The 19,613-nt window shown below is 43.3% G+C and overlaps 1 protein-coding gene across 1 annotated transcript in view; it reads left to right on the top strand.

The window, feature by feature from the left end:
• Window positions 1-19,613, top strand: part of xxylt1 (xyloside xylosyltransferase 1) — a 45,331-nt gene that overhangs the window by 13,396 nt on the left and 12,322 nt on the right. The window contains exon 4 of the mRNA XM_060876343.1: window positions 1,132-1,264. Coding sequence (XP_060732326.1) covers window positions 1,132-1,264 — 133 coding nt within the window. The remainder of the gene's footprint in view (window positions 1-1,131; window positions 1,265-19,613) is intronic.

Genomic DNA, 19,613 nt, shown 5'->3' with positions numbered 1-19,613 from the left:
ATCAGCCAATCATGTGGCAGCAGCACAGTGTACTCTATACTCTCATGCAGATACAGGACAAAAAATAAAGCTCTTGATCTGAATCTGTAGGATTTTATGTACTTTGCTGCTGCCGCCACACGATTGGCTGATTGGACAGATGTTCCAGATGTGAATCGAACAGAATGGAGAATTCAGGATGGAACATGGTTGTTTTTGCTTCAGCAGAGTGTGAGCATCTTATCCCTCGTTTCTGAGAACCGTGCCTTTCCCCTGGCTAAAGAGGTCGAGAGAGGAATTCCTTGTATCTTGCAGGTCGTAAACACATCATTAAAGCACCACGACGACCGTCTCAAAACAACCTGCACCATGTCGTGATGCTGTAGCTGTAGCAGCACCACAGAGGGGAAATTTCTGACTAGCGATTTTTAAAGCAGATGCTTATTGTATCAGCAAGAAATAAGGACTCAAAGGACTCAGTAATTAAGGACTCAAAGGAGGTTAATTTTTCCATATTGACAAGACACGCCCCTTTCTTCTCACTGGCTACACGTTTGTTTTGTTTCTCGCCCGACTCAGTTTTCTGAAGTGTTTCTCAAACATTGTGCACCTGACCTTTACTTTCTATCCTTTTGATAATTTAGGATGTATAATTTCTTAACGATCCCTTTACCGTCCATCACACCTATTAAAACCGGGTTTGATGAAAAAGTCAAAAGGTTTGTGTGTCAGTTATGTGCCGTATTATTAACATCTCCTCCTTTTAATTTTTTCACTTCTGAATCACCTTGAAACGAGGGCGTGACTCACCTCAAGCTTAGCAAACACATTCAATTCAGTTCAAATTGATTTGTTTACTTCCTTTTGTTGTTATTTACATTGTGATTTTTATTGGAAGTAAACAGTCGTAGTCTCTGAGCTACGAAACTGCTGTGAATGTTGAAAGCTCACTTCGGCCGGGTTCTCTGTTATTTTTTCCAAGTCGCTTGGGCCAAATGCAACAAGGCTGCATTCCAGATTTGTGAAAGAGAGAAAGAGCGAGAAACCAAATCTGTAAATGAATCGCATGCCGTTTCTGTCAGATTTAAGATTTAAAACGTTCTTTCTCCACATTGTTTATTGTTATCGTTTTTCATTTTACTGTTCTCCCAGAGATGAAGCGTATCGTGCAGCTGGACCTGGATCTCAAATACAGGACGAACATTCGAGACCTGTTCCAACAGTTCAGACACTTTCCTCCAGAAGCAGTGATTGGGATCGTCAGAGAGATGCAGCCAGTGTACAGGTATTTTTTACACACACACACACACACACACACACACACACACATTCCTCTCGTGTACTACAGGTTTCTACATCAAGAAAATTCAATCTTTATTTGCATCGACATCTTTCTCATGCAAAAAGAGCCGAAAGTCCAGATTTCTGACCAGCGAGTGTCACACGTGTGAAACTGTGGCAAAGTGAACGTGCATCGTTTTAAAAAATTGATCCCGTGTCCACCCGAACGTCACTTATCGAGTGACACCGAAGAGAGCTTTTAGCTTTTAGCGTCTGACTCAAGCTGCTGTAACACAAGCGAAAGCAACTGTGACAGGAAGTCACAGTTGCAAAGGAAGTTCTTCTTGTATGATGGCGCGTAGACGCACGACTTTCATCAAACGTGCCGTTTAACACATAATTCAGTTAGGAAGCCTTGGATTGATATCAGACATTCATGTGCAAGTCCAGGCTCTGCTCTAGATGGCACTAGAGTCATCCGCAGCCGTATTTACACCTTCGTCTCCTGACTTCCTTTCCCACCCTCCCCACTTCCCTTGTTTCTTCACACTTATTTTCTCAGTTCAGTTGACAGGAAAAGTTGTGCAATCTTTTCGGATTTGCATCCAGTCGAAACAGGGAGCCTGAGACGGCTCGAAACAAACAAGAGTTTGTTCAGTGCCGGAAGTTATTGCAACTGTTTTATTTATTTTATTTATTTAAGAAATGCATGTAGTGGTTTAAACTTTAAGCACATTTTTATAACAAAAAAAATAAGTTTGAAAAATCAGTGAAAAGAGAAATTTTTAAAATATATATATTTCAGTTGCCAGATTGAAAGTTTTCACCATGTGATTTGTTTCTGTAGAATTGAAGCGAAGGTTATCAGTTGCTTAGCTGATGTAAATTTGGAAACCGGTCTGTAGCTACTTTAATAACGTCTATAAATGCTTAGTTAAATAAATTCACTAAAATTGCATGGAACCAGTGTTGTATAAAGTACTAGAAAGCAATACTTGAGTAAAAGTACAAGTATCGTACTAGAAAAAGACTTTGGTTGAAGTGAAAGTTACCTTTTAGAATATTACTCAAGTAAAAGTCTTAAAGTATCTGATATATACTGTACTTAAGTATCAAAAGTAATTTTTGGATATTTAATGTTCTAAGTATTTGAAGTAAAAGTAAAAAGTAAAATTTCAGTGATTTTCGATAGGCATAAGAGCAGGGGCGGTTCTAGGGTTTCATCTTTAGGGGGGTTTAGCCCTCAGTGAGAATTTAAAACAAGAAGAGTTTTATATAATATATTATATGACTACATAGTAAGCCAAAGGTTATGGTATTATTAAATGGCAAAAGTGGACACCAAAATTTTATGCATGATGCCAGCCTTGAATCAAATCAGTTCATGTATGTGTGCATTCTCTACATACAGTGTGTCCAATGAATGCAGTCATTAATAAAAAAATATTCACAAGACAAAGACCAAATCAATAAATGTTATTTTTATTTAGTATTGAATGGATTGTTAGCATTAATATTTTGTTTGTGCTATAAACTCTGGTAATAGGAATAGTGAAATTTCACTGCTTTTGGTTGCCGTCTTTGCGGCTTTCCGCCGATTAACGTTATAGATAAATGCCATCAGCTCTGACTGCGCGTGCACGCTGCGTGTGCCTGTGCTTCTCCGTAGAGCGTGCGGAGCGTAATGTAATCTAGGAGGAGTGATTCGCCAAACCTCCCTTATTGCAGTCGCACACATTTCTTCTGATTTTATTTTGTAGTAACAAGTAACGAAGATGCTTAGTGGAAATATATTGGAGTAAAAGGATACATTTTATTTAGGAAATGTAGTGGTGTAAAAGTGAAAGTTATTAAATTTATAATAAATTTAAATAGCGAAGTAAAGTACAGATACGTGAAATTTCTACTCGAGTACAGTAACGAAGTATTTTATACATTACAACACTGCATGGAACACATTTAACGTTTATGTTCGTCTGCATCGCGAGCATCCGAGGGAAACCGTAACCTTTCCATTTTAACCAGCAGCTTTCCCAACAGGATGATGGACAGTTTGGAAGGTGTTAAGTTGTTAGGAGGTACTTAAGAAAGGAAAAACCAAAGGGTGCATCTGATTAATTTCGCCTTCGAATGGCTGCCACAGACGGTAACGATTCAGACTTTAGAAATTCTCATATGTGTAGTTTGATGTGAATAAATGAACGACACGCTGCTGCAAACGTATTGCGCAACCAGGACCAGCAGGAAAAGAACCTGCTCCTGCCGTGTTAATTAACACTCATCCAGGTAGGCAAGGTTCATCACAGAGGAGATCTTTTATTACAGGCGCCTCCCTCCCTCGGTGTGAATAAAGCTAACCTGCTATTTTTAGAAAAGGTGTAGATCAGTTTTCCCTTTAACTTTCCTCAGTGTCCTGTGTGTAAGTTACACATTTCAGTCAAATTCTAGGTTTTTAACGGTTGTTCTTTTCTATCTTTATTTGGTGACAGTGTGATGTATGTGTTTATACATGAATGGAGCAGGTTCTGCCTGTGCAAAGAATTATTCCCAAGCGAACTGTTTCTCCACAACAAAGAGTCCATAATTAACCACTGAAACGGTAGCAGTGCATCAGCGCCAGCTGAGTACGGCTGAGCCAATAAGATCTGCCACCTGCACCGACACGACTGCCCCAATGGGTGACCACAATTAGTGCTCGGACCAAGTGAGCTTTTTTCTCTCTCATCTCTCATTGCCTGTCCAGCTTGGATCATACCCAGAAGAGTAAAGACCATCACAATTACTTCACTTTGTAAACAGGCTCCTGTGGAAACCTAGAGCCCGTCTCCAAGTCGGCACATATCAGGGTGAATTATACTGATATACTTTATAATGCTTTTATACTATATAATTGTTACTTAAACTTAATTTACTGATAGCACTAACATTAATACGAATTAAAACAATGGGAAAACTCCTCAGACCTGGATGAGAATGAGCAAACTACTTTATTGTGGTCAATCAGCTAACAATTCTCTAAGAGAAATTGCCAATTTGAAAGTAACAAAAGAAATCCCAAAAACCCAAAAGAAAAAAACAGCATCTTCATGAAGAGCATCGGCATGCAAAAACAAAAACCCTCAGGACGGTCCTGCAAAGTGACGGTTTTTTACACATACCCATTTGGCCCCAAAAATTCTCCTCTATATATACGCTTCCAAGCGCCTCCTTATCAGTTCCCCTCCTCACAGACCCATTTCATATCACCTTATCCTTATGTCTCATATGTTTTTGTAACGTCCTGTTCCTTACAATCCCCTTGTTTTTCCTTCACCTTTTGCCCATATGCCCATTTATGGATTTTCCTCCCCTTAGTTCCCCGGGGCCCAGGTCCGGAAGCCCAGGCCTGTGAAAGTCTCAAGTTACAGGAACAACCGCATCTGAATCACCTCCTGTCCATGAGTATATGAACGTGGGTGGTTCTTGCATATCCTGTAGTCCTTGTTGCACATCTTTGGTGTGAAATGTCCAGAGTTTATATCCACAAAAGAATAGAGTACAGTACTGTCGTATGGCGGCCTGCCGTATATGGCGGGAAATAATATACGCATGTTTATGTCTACGTCCATGCGTTGAGGCCACACAAAGGGAAGGATGTATCTCATATGTGTGCACCTGCAAAAGCAGTCCTTTGTCAAGAATATAATCATTCTGGTGGCACGAATGAACCCACAGTCCGTCAGGGAGGACTAGATCTGCGTTTGCAAGGATCAGTGTCCTTCAACAACGTGAACCAGGTGTCATGGCCTGCACACAAAGCTCTTCGACCTTGACTGCAGTGGGGGTAGCTAACCTGAGAACACAAGCGTCTGTAGATATGGGTTAAATGCTTCACATAGCTTGACATTTCGCCTTCCATCTGTTCAAGCAATGGGCCCTTATAGGGTTCTCGTGTGAAAGCCACGGGCATTGGCCTGCTTGTCACCATTTCATGAGGTGTCAAGTGTGTTGTACGATTCGTCTGCGAACGCATTTTCATCAGAGCCAAAGGCAAAGCCTGTACCCAATTCAGACTGGTGCTAGCGCATATTTTTGCAATTTTCTCTTTCAACACGCTGTTGGCTCTTTCTACTCTTCCTTGTGAACTTGGGTGATAGACACATCCCATCTTATGGCTAATGCACAATGCTTGCGCAAGGGACTCAATTACTTTATTTACAAAATGAGGTCCATTATCTGAACTCAACTGATCTGGAATACCAAACCTCGGGATTACTTCCCTACACAAAAATTTTGCCACTGTTTTAGCATCATTCTTGGCACAGGCCACTGCTTCAACCCATCTACTGAACATGTCAATCACTACCAAAATGTATCGCTTCCCTTCTGCTTTTTCTGCCATATCCACAAAATCCATCATTAAGTGTCGAAACGGCCCTCGGGGTTCTGGAATGTGTCCTATTGAGGCTGTGAAATGCTTCCTGACATTTCTTTTAGCACATAGCTCACATGTTCTCAGTATTTTTTCCACGACGCTGGCTAGATACGGAGACCACCAATTTTTCCTGATAGTGTCTATTATCACCCTTTTGTTACAGTGGTCTATCCCGTGGGCTTCCTTTATCAACATTGGTAATAGGGCTGTGGGTGCTACCCACAACCCCTCTCCGCCTCTCCATACTCCTGACTCCTTGTCCTGAAATGCACCTCGCTTTTTCCACTGTTCTACTTCTTCCGGATTGGCTGTGTTTTGTGCATCCCTGACATCTTCTATTGACATCTCTCCTGGACCTGCATCTGGCTCTTTTCCCTGCATAACTGCCATTATGCATCTATCCCCTAATGCTGCCTTTTTGGCTGCTTCATCTGCTGCAGCATTTCCTTTAGTTATTGTTGTTCCATCTGTTTTGTGAGCTTTACACTTCACAATAGCTAATTTCTTAGGTAGCTGTATAGCTGCTAACAGTTCCAATATGGCTGGTCCATGGGTAATAGCAGAACCATCAGCCCTCTGGTAACCTCGCTATGCCCAGATTGGTCCAAAAACATGACATACTGTACCCCATATACATAGGCTGAGTCAGTGTAAATTGTACACACTTTTCCTGCTCCTAGCTTACACGCTGCTGTCAATGCTTTTATCTCTGCCAATTGAGCTGAGCATGGTTGTGGGACAGTCACCTCGCTAATTGTTTGATACACATTCTCAATGAGGTCGTATTCAATTACTGCATAACCTGCTTTGTTTCCCTCAATGGTGCGATAACAGGATCCATCCACCAAGAAGATTCGTTGTGCCCCTAAAAGAGGTTGGGACTCTAAATCTGGTCGCGCTTTCAGGAACTTTTCAGATTCCTCTGTACAATTGTGTGTAGTCCCTTCACTCGGCAGCACCATTCTTTCGGCTGGGTTTACTGTGTTGCACCTTGCCGACAGTATTACATCATATCCTGTGCGCCTTGCATTGGTTATTACAAATGTTTGATTTGTCAATAATGCATGCAGTGCATGTGCTGTGTACAGGGTCACGGAGTGACCCATCGTAATTGTAGAAGCTTTTTGATATGCAAATGCTGCTGCTGATATAGCACGATAACATGGCGGTATGCCCTTCTCAACATTATCTAACACTGTGCTGAAGTAGGCAATGGGCTGCTTTCCTACCCCTTGCTGTTGCTGCATTAGTACTGCCGATACAAAACCTTGTCTTTCTGACACGTATAGGTGAAATGGTTTGCTGTAATCTGGACTAGACAGCACTGGGGCTGAGGCTAGTGTGCACTTCAACATCTCGAATGCTGCTAGTGCTTCTGGTGTCCGTGTCAGCTGTGCATTGGGTTTAGCCTGATCTGTAGCTTTTATTATGTCTCTAAGTGGTTGTACTTTTAAGGCAAAGTCGCATATCCATGGTCTACTAAACCCTGCCAAATGTGTTACGATCCCAGAAGGTATCTAGGGGTATGGATGGGATGCAACAGCATGAAATGATAAGGTTGGATTTTCTTTGGTGTGTACTGTATGTGGCAATCAATACAGGGGGGAGAGGGACATGAGCTGTGCCAAAACAAAGAAATAAGCAAAACAAAACCACTCTACCTTGAAATTAACCCTCTAACCTAAACTACAAAAGGAAAAGTAATGAGACAGAGCTTCAGCGTTGAACGACGCCCTAACTAACCTACACTACCTACCCCAAACAAAACGTACAGAGGGTTGCACACGCTCCTAACCTAATGTGTCTAATACAGGAATGAGTACCTACGTGTTGCACAATGTATGTCATTTGACGTACTTACCTGTCCACTTTCCCCAATATACACAATGTCACACACAGGGTGAATGACCACTAACATACATAAGCACGGTTTGAGGTCGTGGTGCATCACGTATAGCTTGTACATGAGCCGTTAATATCTTTCGTGTTGTTCCTTCTAGAACTCGTCCTAAATATTCCACCTTTCTCTGGCAGAATTGTAGCTTCTCTTTACTAACCTTGTGCCCATTGTTTGCTAGGGCCTTCAGTACTGTTATTGAATCCTGTACACATTGTTCCTTTGTTTGGCTACAGATCAGTAAGTCATCAAAATACTGGACTATGAGGCTATCCATTTGTAAATTCACCAGATCTCTGGCCAGTACTTGGTTGAATATCGATGGACTTTCGCAATATCCTTGGGGCAGCCTCGTATAAGTATACTGTTGCCCACGATAAGTGACCGCAAACAAACAAGTGCTGAGAGTCAGGGTGCAATGGGACACTGAAAAAGGCTGAACATAGACCAATTACTGTGTACCATTTTGTTCCCCCTGGAATATTAGATAACAAAGTGTGTGGATCTGGGACTACTGGAGTCTCGGCCACCACTATCTGATTGACTGTCTCAAATCGTGGACCAATCTCCATTTGTCTGAGTTAGGCTTTCTGACCGGAAAAATTGGAGTGTTGCACTGACTCCTAGTGGGGATTAAAACCCCTGCTTCTACTAACCCTTTAATAGTTGGCCCTATCCCCTCTTCCGCTTGTTTGGATAACTGGTATTGTCTTTGATAGGGTAGTGGAGCGTTGGGTCTGATTTGTATTTTTGCTAGCCCTGCTGATTTGACTAGTCCTACATCTGTTGCATGCTTAGTCCATAGTTGTTCCGGAACTTCATCTAGTGCGTTAACTACATCTTTTTCTGTTAACTCTTCCTCATCTGCTATTTGTGGCATTTGTACCTCTACTCCTACTCTTACTTGTATCTTTGTTTGCTGACTTACTAACATAGTAGTAGCTACTACCTGCTCTGTCCCTTTTATAATTTATTTTTAGAAACGTTTTGTCTTCTGACATATATACCCTAGAATTTCTTGTCGTGTTCCATTTCTCTACCCTTCCTGCTACTCTCATCATAGGCCCTAAATCTTTTTATTCAAAACCTTGCCCAATCATCAGGGAGATGTGGGAGACTGCGTCTCCAATTTGATACCATTCGTGAATCTGTTCAGGGAGTACGGCATATGTAGCTACTCCTTGCTGACCAAGTATTATGCTGTCCGTGCTGATGACATATTTTCTTCCTTCTAGTCGTTCTTCCCATAACGATGCGTATTCTTCATCTTTTCCCCCTTCATCATATTTCAGGGTACAATGCCATGGTCCTCTAGCCTCCCGGCAATCTGGGCGTATGTAGTTTAACCATGGTTTCCATTCTGAATATTCTTTCCATATTTGTGATATATTTTTGTCTTTGACTTCCATCCAATACACTTTGTCCAGCTCTATCATTTCCTCTTCTTGGCTTACTACTAGGTATTGTCGAGCTAACATTTCTGGAAGTGTTATCCACACTCCTGTTGGCCCACAGTGTATTTTGGCTCCTAGTTTTGCAGAGCACATCTCTTCCAAGAAGATTAGCTGGAGTGTCTGGGGAATAAAGTAGAGGTGCTTGCACTACTATTCCTTCTACAGTAATCCATTGTGGCTCAGTAAATCGTAGAGTCTGAGTTTTTCCTGAGAAGCCCACTGTCTTTATTGCTCTACGTGTGAGGGGAAGCTTTGCACCTTCTTTTCCAATGCTTGTAAATGTTGCTCCTGTATCAATCAGGAATGGGGCCTGTACTTCATTTCCAATTCCCACCATAATTGTTGGTTCTTGTGCAGGGTGCAGTGAGGTGGTACACTGCACCAGCTCCCCCTCTGGCTTCTCTAGGCCTCTTCACATTCCTCCTGGAGCTGGGCCCAGTGGGCTCCCTCCAGGTGGTACTGGGGCTTGTCCTTGAAACCCTGGGCCCATCCATTGGCCTGCCCAATTTCCAGCTCCTTGTGGTGTTGCTGCAGGTGCTTGTTGCCTCCCTGACTGCCCTGCTCCTTGTTGAAACATTGGAGCAGGCATCTGTGCCGGCATCAGTTGTCTTCCTTGGTTTCCCACGACCCCTCCTAGTGCTCCATACTGTAAGTAGGGACAATTATTTCTTATGTGACCTAGGTTATTGCAATTCCAGCAGGTTTTTCCCTGTCCTACTGCTCCCCAGGCCGGTCTCTGTGGAGGCTGTCTTCCTTGTCCTCCTCTACCTCGACCTCTGGTTGGTCCCCATCCACGTTGTAGAGGTGCATACTGAGGATTCACAGGATAACTTGTTTGGTATCCCATGGGATACTGTATCATAGTTGGGGGCAACGGCTGTGTCTGTGTCACCACCTGTGGCGCTCCTCCATCTTGGGGTGGTGTTACCTGAACTGCAGCTGGGGCGACCATTACTGCCGCCTGTTTGGTGTATTCTTTATCCTCCTTCTTCTTCTTATCGTGGCTTTCTTGTTTGTTTCTCGTCAGTTCCCCCAGTTGTGCCTTGTGCAGTTGCACCAGCAAGTTCTCTTCAGCCTTCTTTGCCTCCCTTTTCCTTTTCCTGTGAAGTTCTGTATGGTGTATCACATTTGCCTCGAAGGTGGCCCATGGCAAAGTGTTCAAACCCACTACCGTCTCCAACTGGTCTTGAACTTCTGCTGGAAGTGCCCTTTTCAACATGAGCTTGAACAGAGTCATACTTGCGGGCGTTTCATCCCACGAGGCTCCCATTTCCTCCCTCCAAGACTCCTGGAGTTTCAATATAAACTGGGCAACTCCCTCTTCTTCATCCAGCTTTAGTTTCTCCACTTTGCCCGGATCGGCTTTAGTTGGGTATGCTTCCCTTAGCTGGTCCCACAGACGGTTTCTGAATGGGCCAAAGGTTATTCCATCTGCTCTTGAGTCATTTGCTTCTTTTCCTAGTCCAGCGAGGCCGAACATTTCTATCATTTTTGCCTTCCCAACTGTCTGGCATAGGATTATCTTCAGGTCACCCAAGGCCAGACTCTGTCCCATTGTCTGTTCCTCGAACTTTGTGATCCATTTCTGTGCCCCTTCACACACACTTGGCAGTCTTTTTACTAGTCCAGTCACATCCATGAAGGTCCATGGCACATAATGTATTTGCTGCCCTTTGACTATTAGAGGATACTGTGCTGCCATCTTTGGCATTGTATATCCGTCCGGCTCGGCTGCTGCTGCTCCACGCGACTCAGGCTCATCTATCTCCCCCTCTTCGTCGCTGGAGGTTTCAGTTTCTTCTCTGTCCACCTCCCTTTGTTGACTGAGCCTGTGACCGTGTGATCACACGTCTTCGGTCCTGTAGTAGTTTCCACTTTGCTTCATCTCTTTTGTCTCTCATGGTGGGCTTGGCCCTCTTTCCTCGTTTTACTCTTTCGGTTGCTTTTGCTATCTTTTCTTCAGAATCAGAATCAGAAAGGTCTTTATTGCCAAGTATGTTTCCACATTACAAGGATTTTTTTCTAGTACAGGAGCTCCACAGTGTAAACATGTAGCAATGGTATGTGCAAATTCAAATATAGATGTGCAAAATAAAATATAAATGCGTACTTGCAGACAATGTAAGAATAGGTATTGTTCTGTGTATGTTAGGTGTCCATCAGATGTATGTTAAGTGTTCATCAGATGTATTGCCTGAGGGAAGAAACTGTTCCTATATCTGGTCGTTTTGGTACACAGGGCTCTGTAGCGTCGGCCAGATGGCAACAGTTCAAATAGTAAGTGTGCTGGATGTGAGGGATCCAGAGTGATTTTCTTTGCCCTTTTGCTCACTCTGGAGAAGTACAGGTCTTGGAGTGTAGGGAGAGTTGTGCCAATGATTCGCTCAGCAGTCCGAACTACCCTCTGTAGTCTCCTGAGGTCGGATTGGGTGGCTGAGCTAAACCAAACAGTCACTGAAGTGCAGAGGATGGATTCAATTATTGCAGTGTAGAACTGTTTCAGCAGATCCTGTGGCAGGTTGAACTTCTTCAGCTGGCGAAGGAAGTACAACCTCTGTTGAGCCTTTTTCACAATGGAGTCAATGTGAATGTCCCACTTCAGGTCCTGGGAGATTGTGGTTCCCAGGAATCTGAATGACTCCACTGCTGTCACAATGCTGTCCATGATGGTGAGTGGGGGGAGAGCAGGGGGGTTTCTCCTGAAGTCCACGATCATCTCCACTGTCTTGAGCGTGTTCAGCTCCAGGTTGTTAAGGCTGCACCAGACAGCCAGCCGCTCCACCTCCAGTCTGTAAGCAGACTCGTCACCGTCCTGGATGAGGCCGATCAGTGTGGTGTCGTCTGCGAACTTCAGGAGCTTGACAGAGGGGTCATGAGAGGTGCAGTCATTCGTATACAGAGAGAAGAGCAGTGGGGAGAGAACACAGCCCTGGGGGGCGCCAGTGCTGATGGTGCGGGTGCTGGATTTGAGTTTCCCCAGTCGCACTAGCTGCTGCCTGTCTGTGAGAAAGCTGGTGATCCACTGACAGACAGAGGAGGGCACGGATAGCTGGGATAACTTGGGCTGAAGGAGTGATGGGATGATGGTGTTGAAAGCAGAGCTGAAGTCCACAAACAGGATCCTCACATAAGTCCCTGGTCTGTCCAAATGCTGCAGAACATAATGCAGTCCCATATTGACAGCATCATTCACAGACCTGTTTGCCCTGTAGGCAAACTGCAGAGGGTCCAGTAAGGGTCCAGTAATGTCCTTCAGATAAGCCAGAACCAGTCTTTCAAATGATTTCATGACCACAGATGTTAGGGCCACAGGTCTGTAGTCATTTAGTCCGGTAATTTTGGGTTTCTTTGGGACGGGGATGATGGTGGAGCTTTTGAAGCATGAGGTACTTCACACAGCTCCAGTGATGTGTTGAATATCCGAGTAAAGATGGGGGCCAGTTGATCAGCACAGGTTTTCAGACAGGCTGGTGAAACACTGTCTGGGCCTGGTGCCTTTCTCCTTTTGTTCTTCTTAAAGACCTGACACACCTCATCTTTGCTGACCTGAATTTTAGGTGTGTTGGAGTCAGGGGTTACAGGAGGTGAAAATTGGGCTTTTTCAAACCTACAGTAGAACTCGTTCAGGTCGTCTGCCAGTTGTTGATTCACCACAGTGCTGGGGAATGGTGTCGTATAGTTGGTGATGGCTTTCAGACCTTTCCACACTGAAGCTGAGTCGTTAGAGGCAAACTGAGCCCGTAGCTTTTCAGAATAGTTTCTCTTTGCTACTCTGATCTCCCTTTCTAGTGTGTATTTGGCCTGTTTGTACAAGACCCTATCCCCGTTCTTGTGAGCATCCACTTTGGCCTGACGGAGCTGGCTGAGTTTTGCAGTGAACCATGGTTTATCGTTGTTGTAGGTTAAGTGAGTCCTGGTAGGAATACACAAATCCTCACAGAAACTAATATATGATGTTACAGTCTCTGTGAGCTCATCCAGGTCGGTGGCAGCATCTTCAAAAACAGTCCAATCAGTGAGCGAGAAACAAGCTTATAAATCCAGCTCTGCTTCCTTAGTCCATCTTTTTACAGTCCTTAATACAGGTTTAGCTGTTTTCAGTTTCTGCCTGTAGGTCGGTATGAGATGAACTAAGCAGTGATCAGAAAGTCCCAGAGCTGCCCGTGGGACAGAGTGATATGCATCACTTATTGTTGTGTAGCAGTGATCCAGTGTGTTACTGTCTCTGGTGGGACATGTAACATGCTGTCTGTATTTAGGCAATTCACGTGAGAGAATCGCTTTATTAAAGTCCCCAAGAATTATTAGTACAGAGTCCGGGTGTTGTTGTTCACTCTCTGTGATCAGATCAGCGAGTGTCTGTAGTGCCGAGCTCACGTGCGCTTGCGGTGGAATGTAAACATTCACCAGTATGAACGAGCAAAACTCCCGCGGCGAATAGAACGGTTTGCAGTTAATGAAGAATGTTTCCAGATCTGGACAGCACATCTTCTTTAACACAGTTACATCAGAACACCACCTTTCATTGATGTAAAAACACGTCCCGCCGCCGCGCGATTTCCCCGTTGATTCTGCGTCACGGTCCGCTCTAAAAAGCTGAAAGCCCGGCAGACTTAACGCGCTGTCCGGAATGGTGTCGTTCAGCCAGGTTTCCGTGAAACAGAGAACAGCAGAGTTCGAAAAGTCCTTATTTTTCCCGTTGAGCAGAAGGAGTTCGTCCGTTTTGTTGGGTAGAGAGCGGAGATTCGCCAGTTGGATGCTTGGCAGCGGTGTTCTTAAACCGCGCTGTCTAAGTTTCACTAACGCGCCGGCGCGTTTTCCCCGTCTGCGCTTCTTGAAGCGCTTAAACAGCGCAGCCGCTCCGCCAACTACTATATGCAGCAAAACGTCAGAATACTCAAAACCCGGTAAAAGATCTTGTGGTGTGTACTGCCGAATGTTCAGCAGTTCATCTCTGGTGAAACTGACCGGATTTCCTTGATAAAGTGCAGGAAAAACTAACAAAAACAGAGTAAACACTGAGGAGCTAAGCACTGAGGCTGCCATCCGCGGCGCCATCTTGTTAGCTCGCGGCGCCATCTTCAATGGCGCCGCAATGGCTTCAATGGCATCTTCTTGTTCTTGCAACCTTTTCTCCAAGCCTTTGCATATTGCTGCTGTGGTTTCTTCTTTTTCATATTGCAGGCCTCTTATCCTTTGCTCGGCACGCTTCTGTTCTTCCTTTAGGTCTCCTCTCAGCTCCTCCACCCGCATTTCCAGGTGAGATGTGTGTTCTTTCAGTTCCTGCATTGTCTCATCTGCCATACAACTTTGTTTCAGAGCTGCTTTAATTGCTTCGCCTTGTTCTTTGTCTGGCCATAGGTTTACCTGCTCTAGTGAGGTTAATTGCACTTCTCCATCTATCCTCACTTTCATGCTTCTGTTGTCAGGCTGAGATTTCTCGTCTTCTGGGCCCATCCCTTGGGATACTTCCTCCTCGTTTTCTGTAGCCAGGGAGGTCTGTGACTGCTGTCCAGCAGATCTTTTCACCCTTTCGTCCACCGTTTCCGCTCCTCCTTTTTCTTCCTTCTCTCGGTGGTGCTCTCCTTGTCCTCCCTGGCTCGCCCTGAGGGCCTTATTGGTGCGACTTTCCAGCTTTTTTAGGGATTCGTGCAGTTTATCCATCAGTGCACTCTGTTCTTCCCACTGTAGGTCCTGCATTCGCCTTCTACTCGCCCAGTAGGCCTCGTCTAGCCTCATCCGATATTCTTTTGAGGTTGGTGTGCTGTGTGCACGTATATATTGCGATTGGGGATGCCCTGCCAACCATTCCGTGTTTATAGCTTCTATCTGTTGGTGAGATAGGTGAGGATGTTCTTTCCCCCACTGGGTATTAATATCTTCTATCTGATCATCCCAGTGCAACTGGTATCCACCGCCTTCGTCCATTTCCTGTTGGTTTTCTTTTCCTTCTTTTGTAGTCCCTCTTGGGTGTTCTGAGCCCCCCTCTTGCTCATCTTTGTGTCTTCGAATCTCATTCTCCTTCCTCTGGCTGCCTTCTTCTGAGGAAGGATGATAGGGCCCTTCATACTTGTCCTTCTCCATCATGCACCCCTATCTCGCCCTTGTGGCACTGTCACGTGGTACTGGATTTCTGTGTACTATTGACTATTTCAGCTGAACGTTTATTCTCTCTCTGGTAAACGTGGTTGTGCAGGAGTCCTTCTAGTATGGCTCTCAAGAGAAACAAGGCAGATATTAGGATCTCAAAGTATACGTACAACAAGTACAACTTTTAATTCAATAGTTATACTTAAAAATGGATTAAAATCAATCAGCTACATAATCAACCAAGTATTGACCCATCCCATAATTTAATTCACTAATCAATCAGATAAATACCAGTTATTCAATTAATTAATTAATCCAATCCAGATTAAAATTAAATTGTTTCAGTCACTCTGTAATTTCTCCCAACTGGTTTATTATTCCTCATCTAACGCCTTATTTATAACATCATGTAATAGTGTATCCTCTAGTAGGTTAGAGAATGCCCCAGATTGGAAAGAAAACAATCTCTTGTTTTGGTTACACGTATCAGGGCGATTCAAGGCCTTACTGGCACAGAGTTACAGAGGCTAGAATGGAGGTTTCATTTCCACCAAAATAATTTTGCTGTAATAAAACACTACAGTAAACACAAGCCATGAGCTAATGAAGAACTCAAGATCATAGCCACACGTCTTAGCTTCCAAAAAACATTTTTTTTTCTAAAGTCAAAGAGACCCAAGAGTGGATTTTATATGAATATTTTACACTAAGCAGTAGTATTTGCTCAAGAAAAACACAGGATAGCTATTCTGTGTGTGTGTGTGTGTTCTAGGATTGCACAATACACCTTAAGAATTGTTATCACTGGCAGCCCCCCCTGCCCGATGGTCCTTATCGCACCTCAACTGCCACACACACACAACTGCCAAACAAACGGAAGGTGTTCTGAATACAATGGAGAATCGTCATTGGCCTTTAAGCTGTCTATCTCTACTCTACGGGCACCTATTGGCTCATGTGGGGCCTTGTTTGATTCCTAAGAGTCTGGACTACACATCTGACACCGAATTGTAGTTTTCTGATCCTCCAATGAGAAGTGAGAGATGAACTTCTACTTACGGTTTTCGGTCAGAACAGTGATAATTGTGAGGCGAGCAAAGTGATGTGGATAATACAGCTGAGATATTCCAACTCCCATGGATTCTTGGGGATCTAAGAATATGAAAATCTATAATATTTGTTATGAAAGAAATCACTCCAGTGAGGAAAAGGGAAGAGTTTAAAGGCAAGTAAACCAACTGAACTAGTGCCGCCTAGTTCAGGTAACGATCAACTTGATCACACTTGTACGACCACTATAAATCATATTATGCTTTGTGTGTGGGCTTAATAAATAAAACATGACCGTGTATTTAGAGGATCTAATGCTCAAAAGTTACAATGAAGTTAATGCAGCCTCATCCCCTAGCGGTGCTCGTAATACTGGGCGAAGCTGTGCGTGTCTGTGACGTTCTTGAATATAAAATGCAACAAAATAATTCTCTTTTCTCGTTTTACTCAGGATATTAACTGCTCTTCATGCAATCCTTTGTGTGTGTAGCCGGATGTGCTGAATCGTGCGTATCGTCCCGTGTTCTACAGAGTACAAGAACTTCTTTACATACGTCCGAATTTTTGAACTTACCCTTTCCACTTTTATTCCGTTATACTTCCACTAAGCATCTTCGTTACTCGTTACTACAGACTAAAACCAGACAAATGCCATAAGGGAGATTACACTGCTCCTAGACTGGATTGCATTGCTCACGTCCGCACGCTCCATGGAAAAGCACAAGCGCACGCAGCGTGCACGCGCTGTCAGAGCTGGAAAGAGCGCAAAAACACCCAACCGCGGTGAAATGTCACAATTCTTGTTCCTACAGTTACAGCACAAACAAAACTTTAATGCAAACACTCCATGCAATACTTCATAAACATAATAATCATTACTCTGGTTTTTTGTCTTGTCGATATTATTATTTGTTCATTTTATTTATTTATTCATTTATTTTATTTGATGACTACATACTGGACACACGGTGGAGACTGCACACATACATGAACTGATCTATTCAAATTTGTCTATTCTGCCCTTTTACATAATACCATAATTTTTTCTGACTATGTAGTCATATAATATAAACCTCTTACTTTAATTTCACACTGAGGCCTAAACCCTGCTCCTAGCTTGCCTAAAATCACTCTCAATCACAATCAAATTCACAATCACTGAATTTTACTTCTTATTTCTACTTCAGTTTTTTAAGTACAGTATACATCAGATACTTTGAGACGTTTTGCTTAATTATCATTATAAAAGGTGTTATATTATAATATATGGTAAAATATTCTACCAAAATCCTTTTTTAGTATGATACTTGCACTTTTATACAAGTATTGTTTTCTACTACTTTATACAATACTGGTGTCGTGCTTACTTACCTCTGTTCTTTACTTACCCATACACCACACTTTTACTACATCAAACAGCAATCCGAATCGTCATTCGGTTCAACAATGCACATGAACGATCCATACACAGTTTACACATTACCGTGTACTCATTACGTACACTTATCACGTGTGTACTTGTTTGTTCATCGTACACTTATCACCGTGTACTTATATTGTGTACTTATATTGTGTACTTATCTATGTACACACGTACACTTATCACATCCACTTATTATCATACTCAGATTATCATACACAGATTCTCATACACAGATTATATCACTTAATACCGGGGGCCCCCCCCTTTTTTTTTTTTTTTCCCACCGTCCCTACCAAGCAGACCTGTCTCAACCAACAGCGGTATCTAGGGACTAACGCGTTTTCACCACCTGCCGTCCTGCCCCGGTCCGTGAGTTTAATAGCACTCACACCGGAGGTACGCTCCAGGAATTTTACCGTACGCTTTACCACCTGCCGTCCTGTCCATGAGTTTAATAGCACTCACACCGGAGGTACGCTCCAGGAATTTTACCGTGCACTTTACCACCTGCTGTCCTGCCCCGGTCCGTGAGTTTAATAGCACTCACACCGGCGGTACGCTCCAGGAATTTTATCCAGGCCTAACCACAACATAGTACACTCATGAGATTTTTCACACACACACACAGTCACACATCAAAACCTTATCTAGTTATGGGGCTTTCCCTTTTCTCATCCAGCTCTTTATCTCACCCTTAGGAGTTCTTATCTTGAGGGCGGCTGGCTGCTCTCCTTCCCAGGGCCACCCCTCCCCGCTCAGGCCACAGATTCACTATACACAGACATTTGAGTTTAACAGGCGTCTGCTTACCTTGTTATTTATGGCCGGCCTCTGTAGCCTGTCAGAGAGAGCGGTCCCGGTTCTGGAGGCAGTTCACACCGTCCCTACAGAGGTCCCATCTGGGGTGCCATTAAATATGTGGGAACTTAGAGCCCGTCTCCAAGTCGGCACATATCAGGGTGAATTATACTGATATACTTTATAATGCTTTTATACTATATAATTGTTACTTAAACTTAATTTACTGATAGCACTAACATTAATACGAATTAAAACAATGGGAAAACTCCTCAGACCTGGATGAGAATGAGCAAACTACTTTATTGTGGTCAATCAGCTAACAATTCTCTAAGAGAAATTGCCAATTTGAAAGTAACAAAAGAAATCCCAAAAACCAAAAAGAAAAAAAAAGCATCCTCATGAAGAGCATCAGCATGCAAAAACAAAAACCCTCAGGACGGTCCTGCAAAGTGACGGTTTTTTACACATACCCATTTGGCCCCAAAAATTCTCCTCTATATATACGCTTCCAAGCGCCTCCTTATCAGTTCCCCTCCTCACAGACCCATTTCATATCACCTTATCCTTATGTCTCATATGTTTTTGTAACGTCCTGTTCCTTACAATCCCCTTGTTTTTCCTTCACCTTTTGCCCATATGCCCATTTATGGATTTTCCTCCCCTTAGTTCCCCGGGGCCCAGGTCCGGAAGCCCAGGCCTGTGACCCTGGGTCTTCTTCGTTCGACATAACAATTATATCTAAACAATAATTTTGTTATTAAAAGTGTGCTCAAAAAAAGAGCCTCACCCCCTGGTCGAAGTTACATTTGCCTCCAAGTTATTTTCCATGCCAGACGTCCTGAAGATTAATCCTTCATTCAACTGCAATGGGTAAGTTTCTCCTTTGTTATTTTCTTCTATACATGATTTTTAATAATCATAAGCCACTCTATGAGTCTGATTTTATGTTAAAAGTTATTATGTTAAAAGAAAGCTCTTATCTATTTGTCATCTTATATTGTCACTATTGCTAAACTCTTGTTGCTATACTGTTATCACTATTGTTAAGCTATTGCTACTATAATGTTGCTTGTGTACATAAAAGTAAACAATGGAGTTCTTTGATGACTCCTCTAAACTGCTAAAAGCTTCAACTTTGTTTTGATCGCATGTTTCATGTTATGATCTCAGCCTGTCCTTGCTCAGGCTGGAATTGTTTACCCTTATCTCAAGCTCCTGTTCCTC

This window comes from Tachysurus vachellii, chromosome 1 (genome assembly GCF_030014155.1).
Source record: "Tachysurus vachellii isolate PV-2020 chromosome 1, HZAU_Pvac_v1, whole genome shotgun sequence".
In the NCBI taxonomy this organism is placed as follows: domain Eukaryota; kingdom Metazoa; phylum Chordata; class Actinopteri; order Siluriformes; family Bagridae; genus Tachysurus; species Tachysurus vachellii.
The sequence above is the reverse complement of the archived record's forward strand: the minus strand, read 5'-3'. Positions and strand labels throughout refer to the sequence as shown.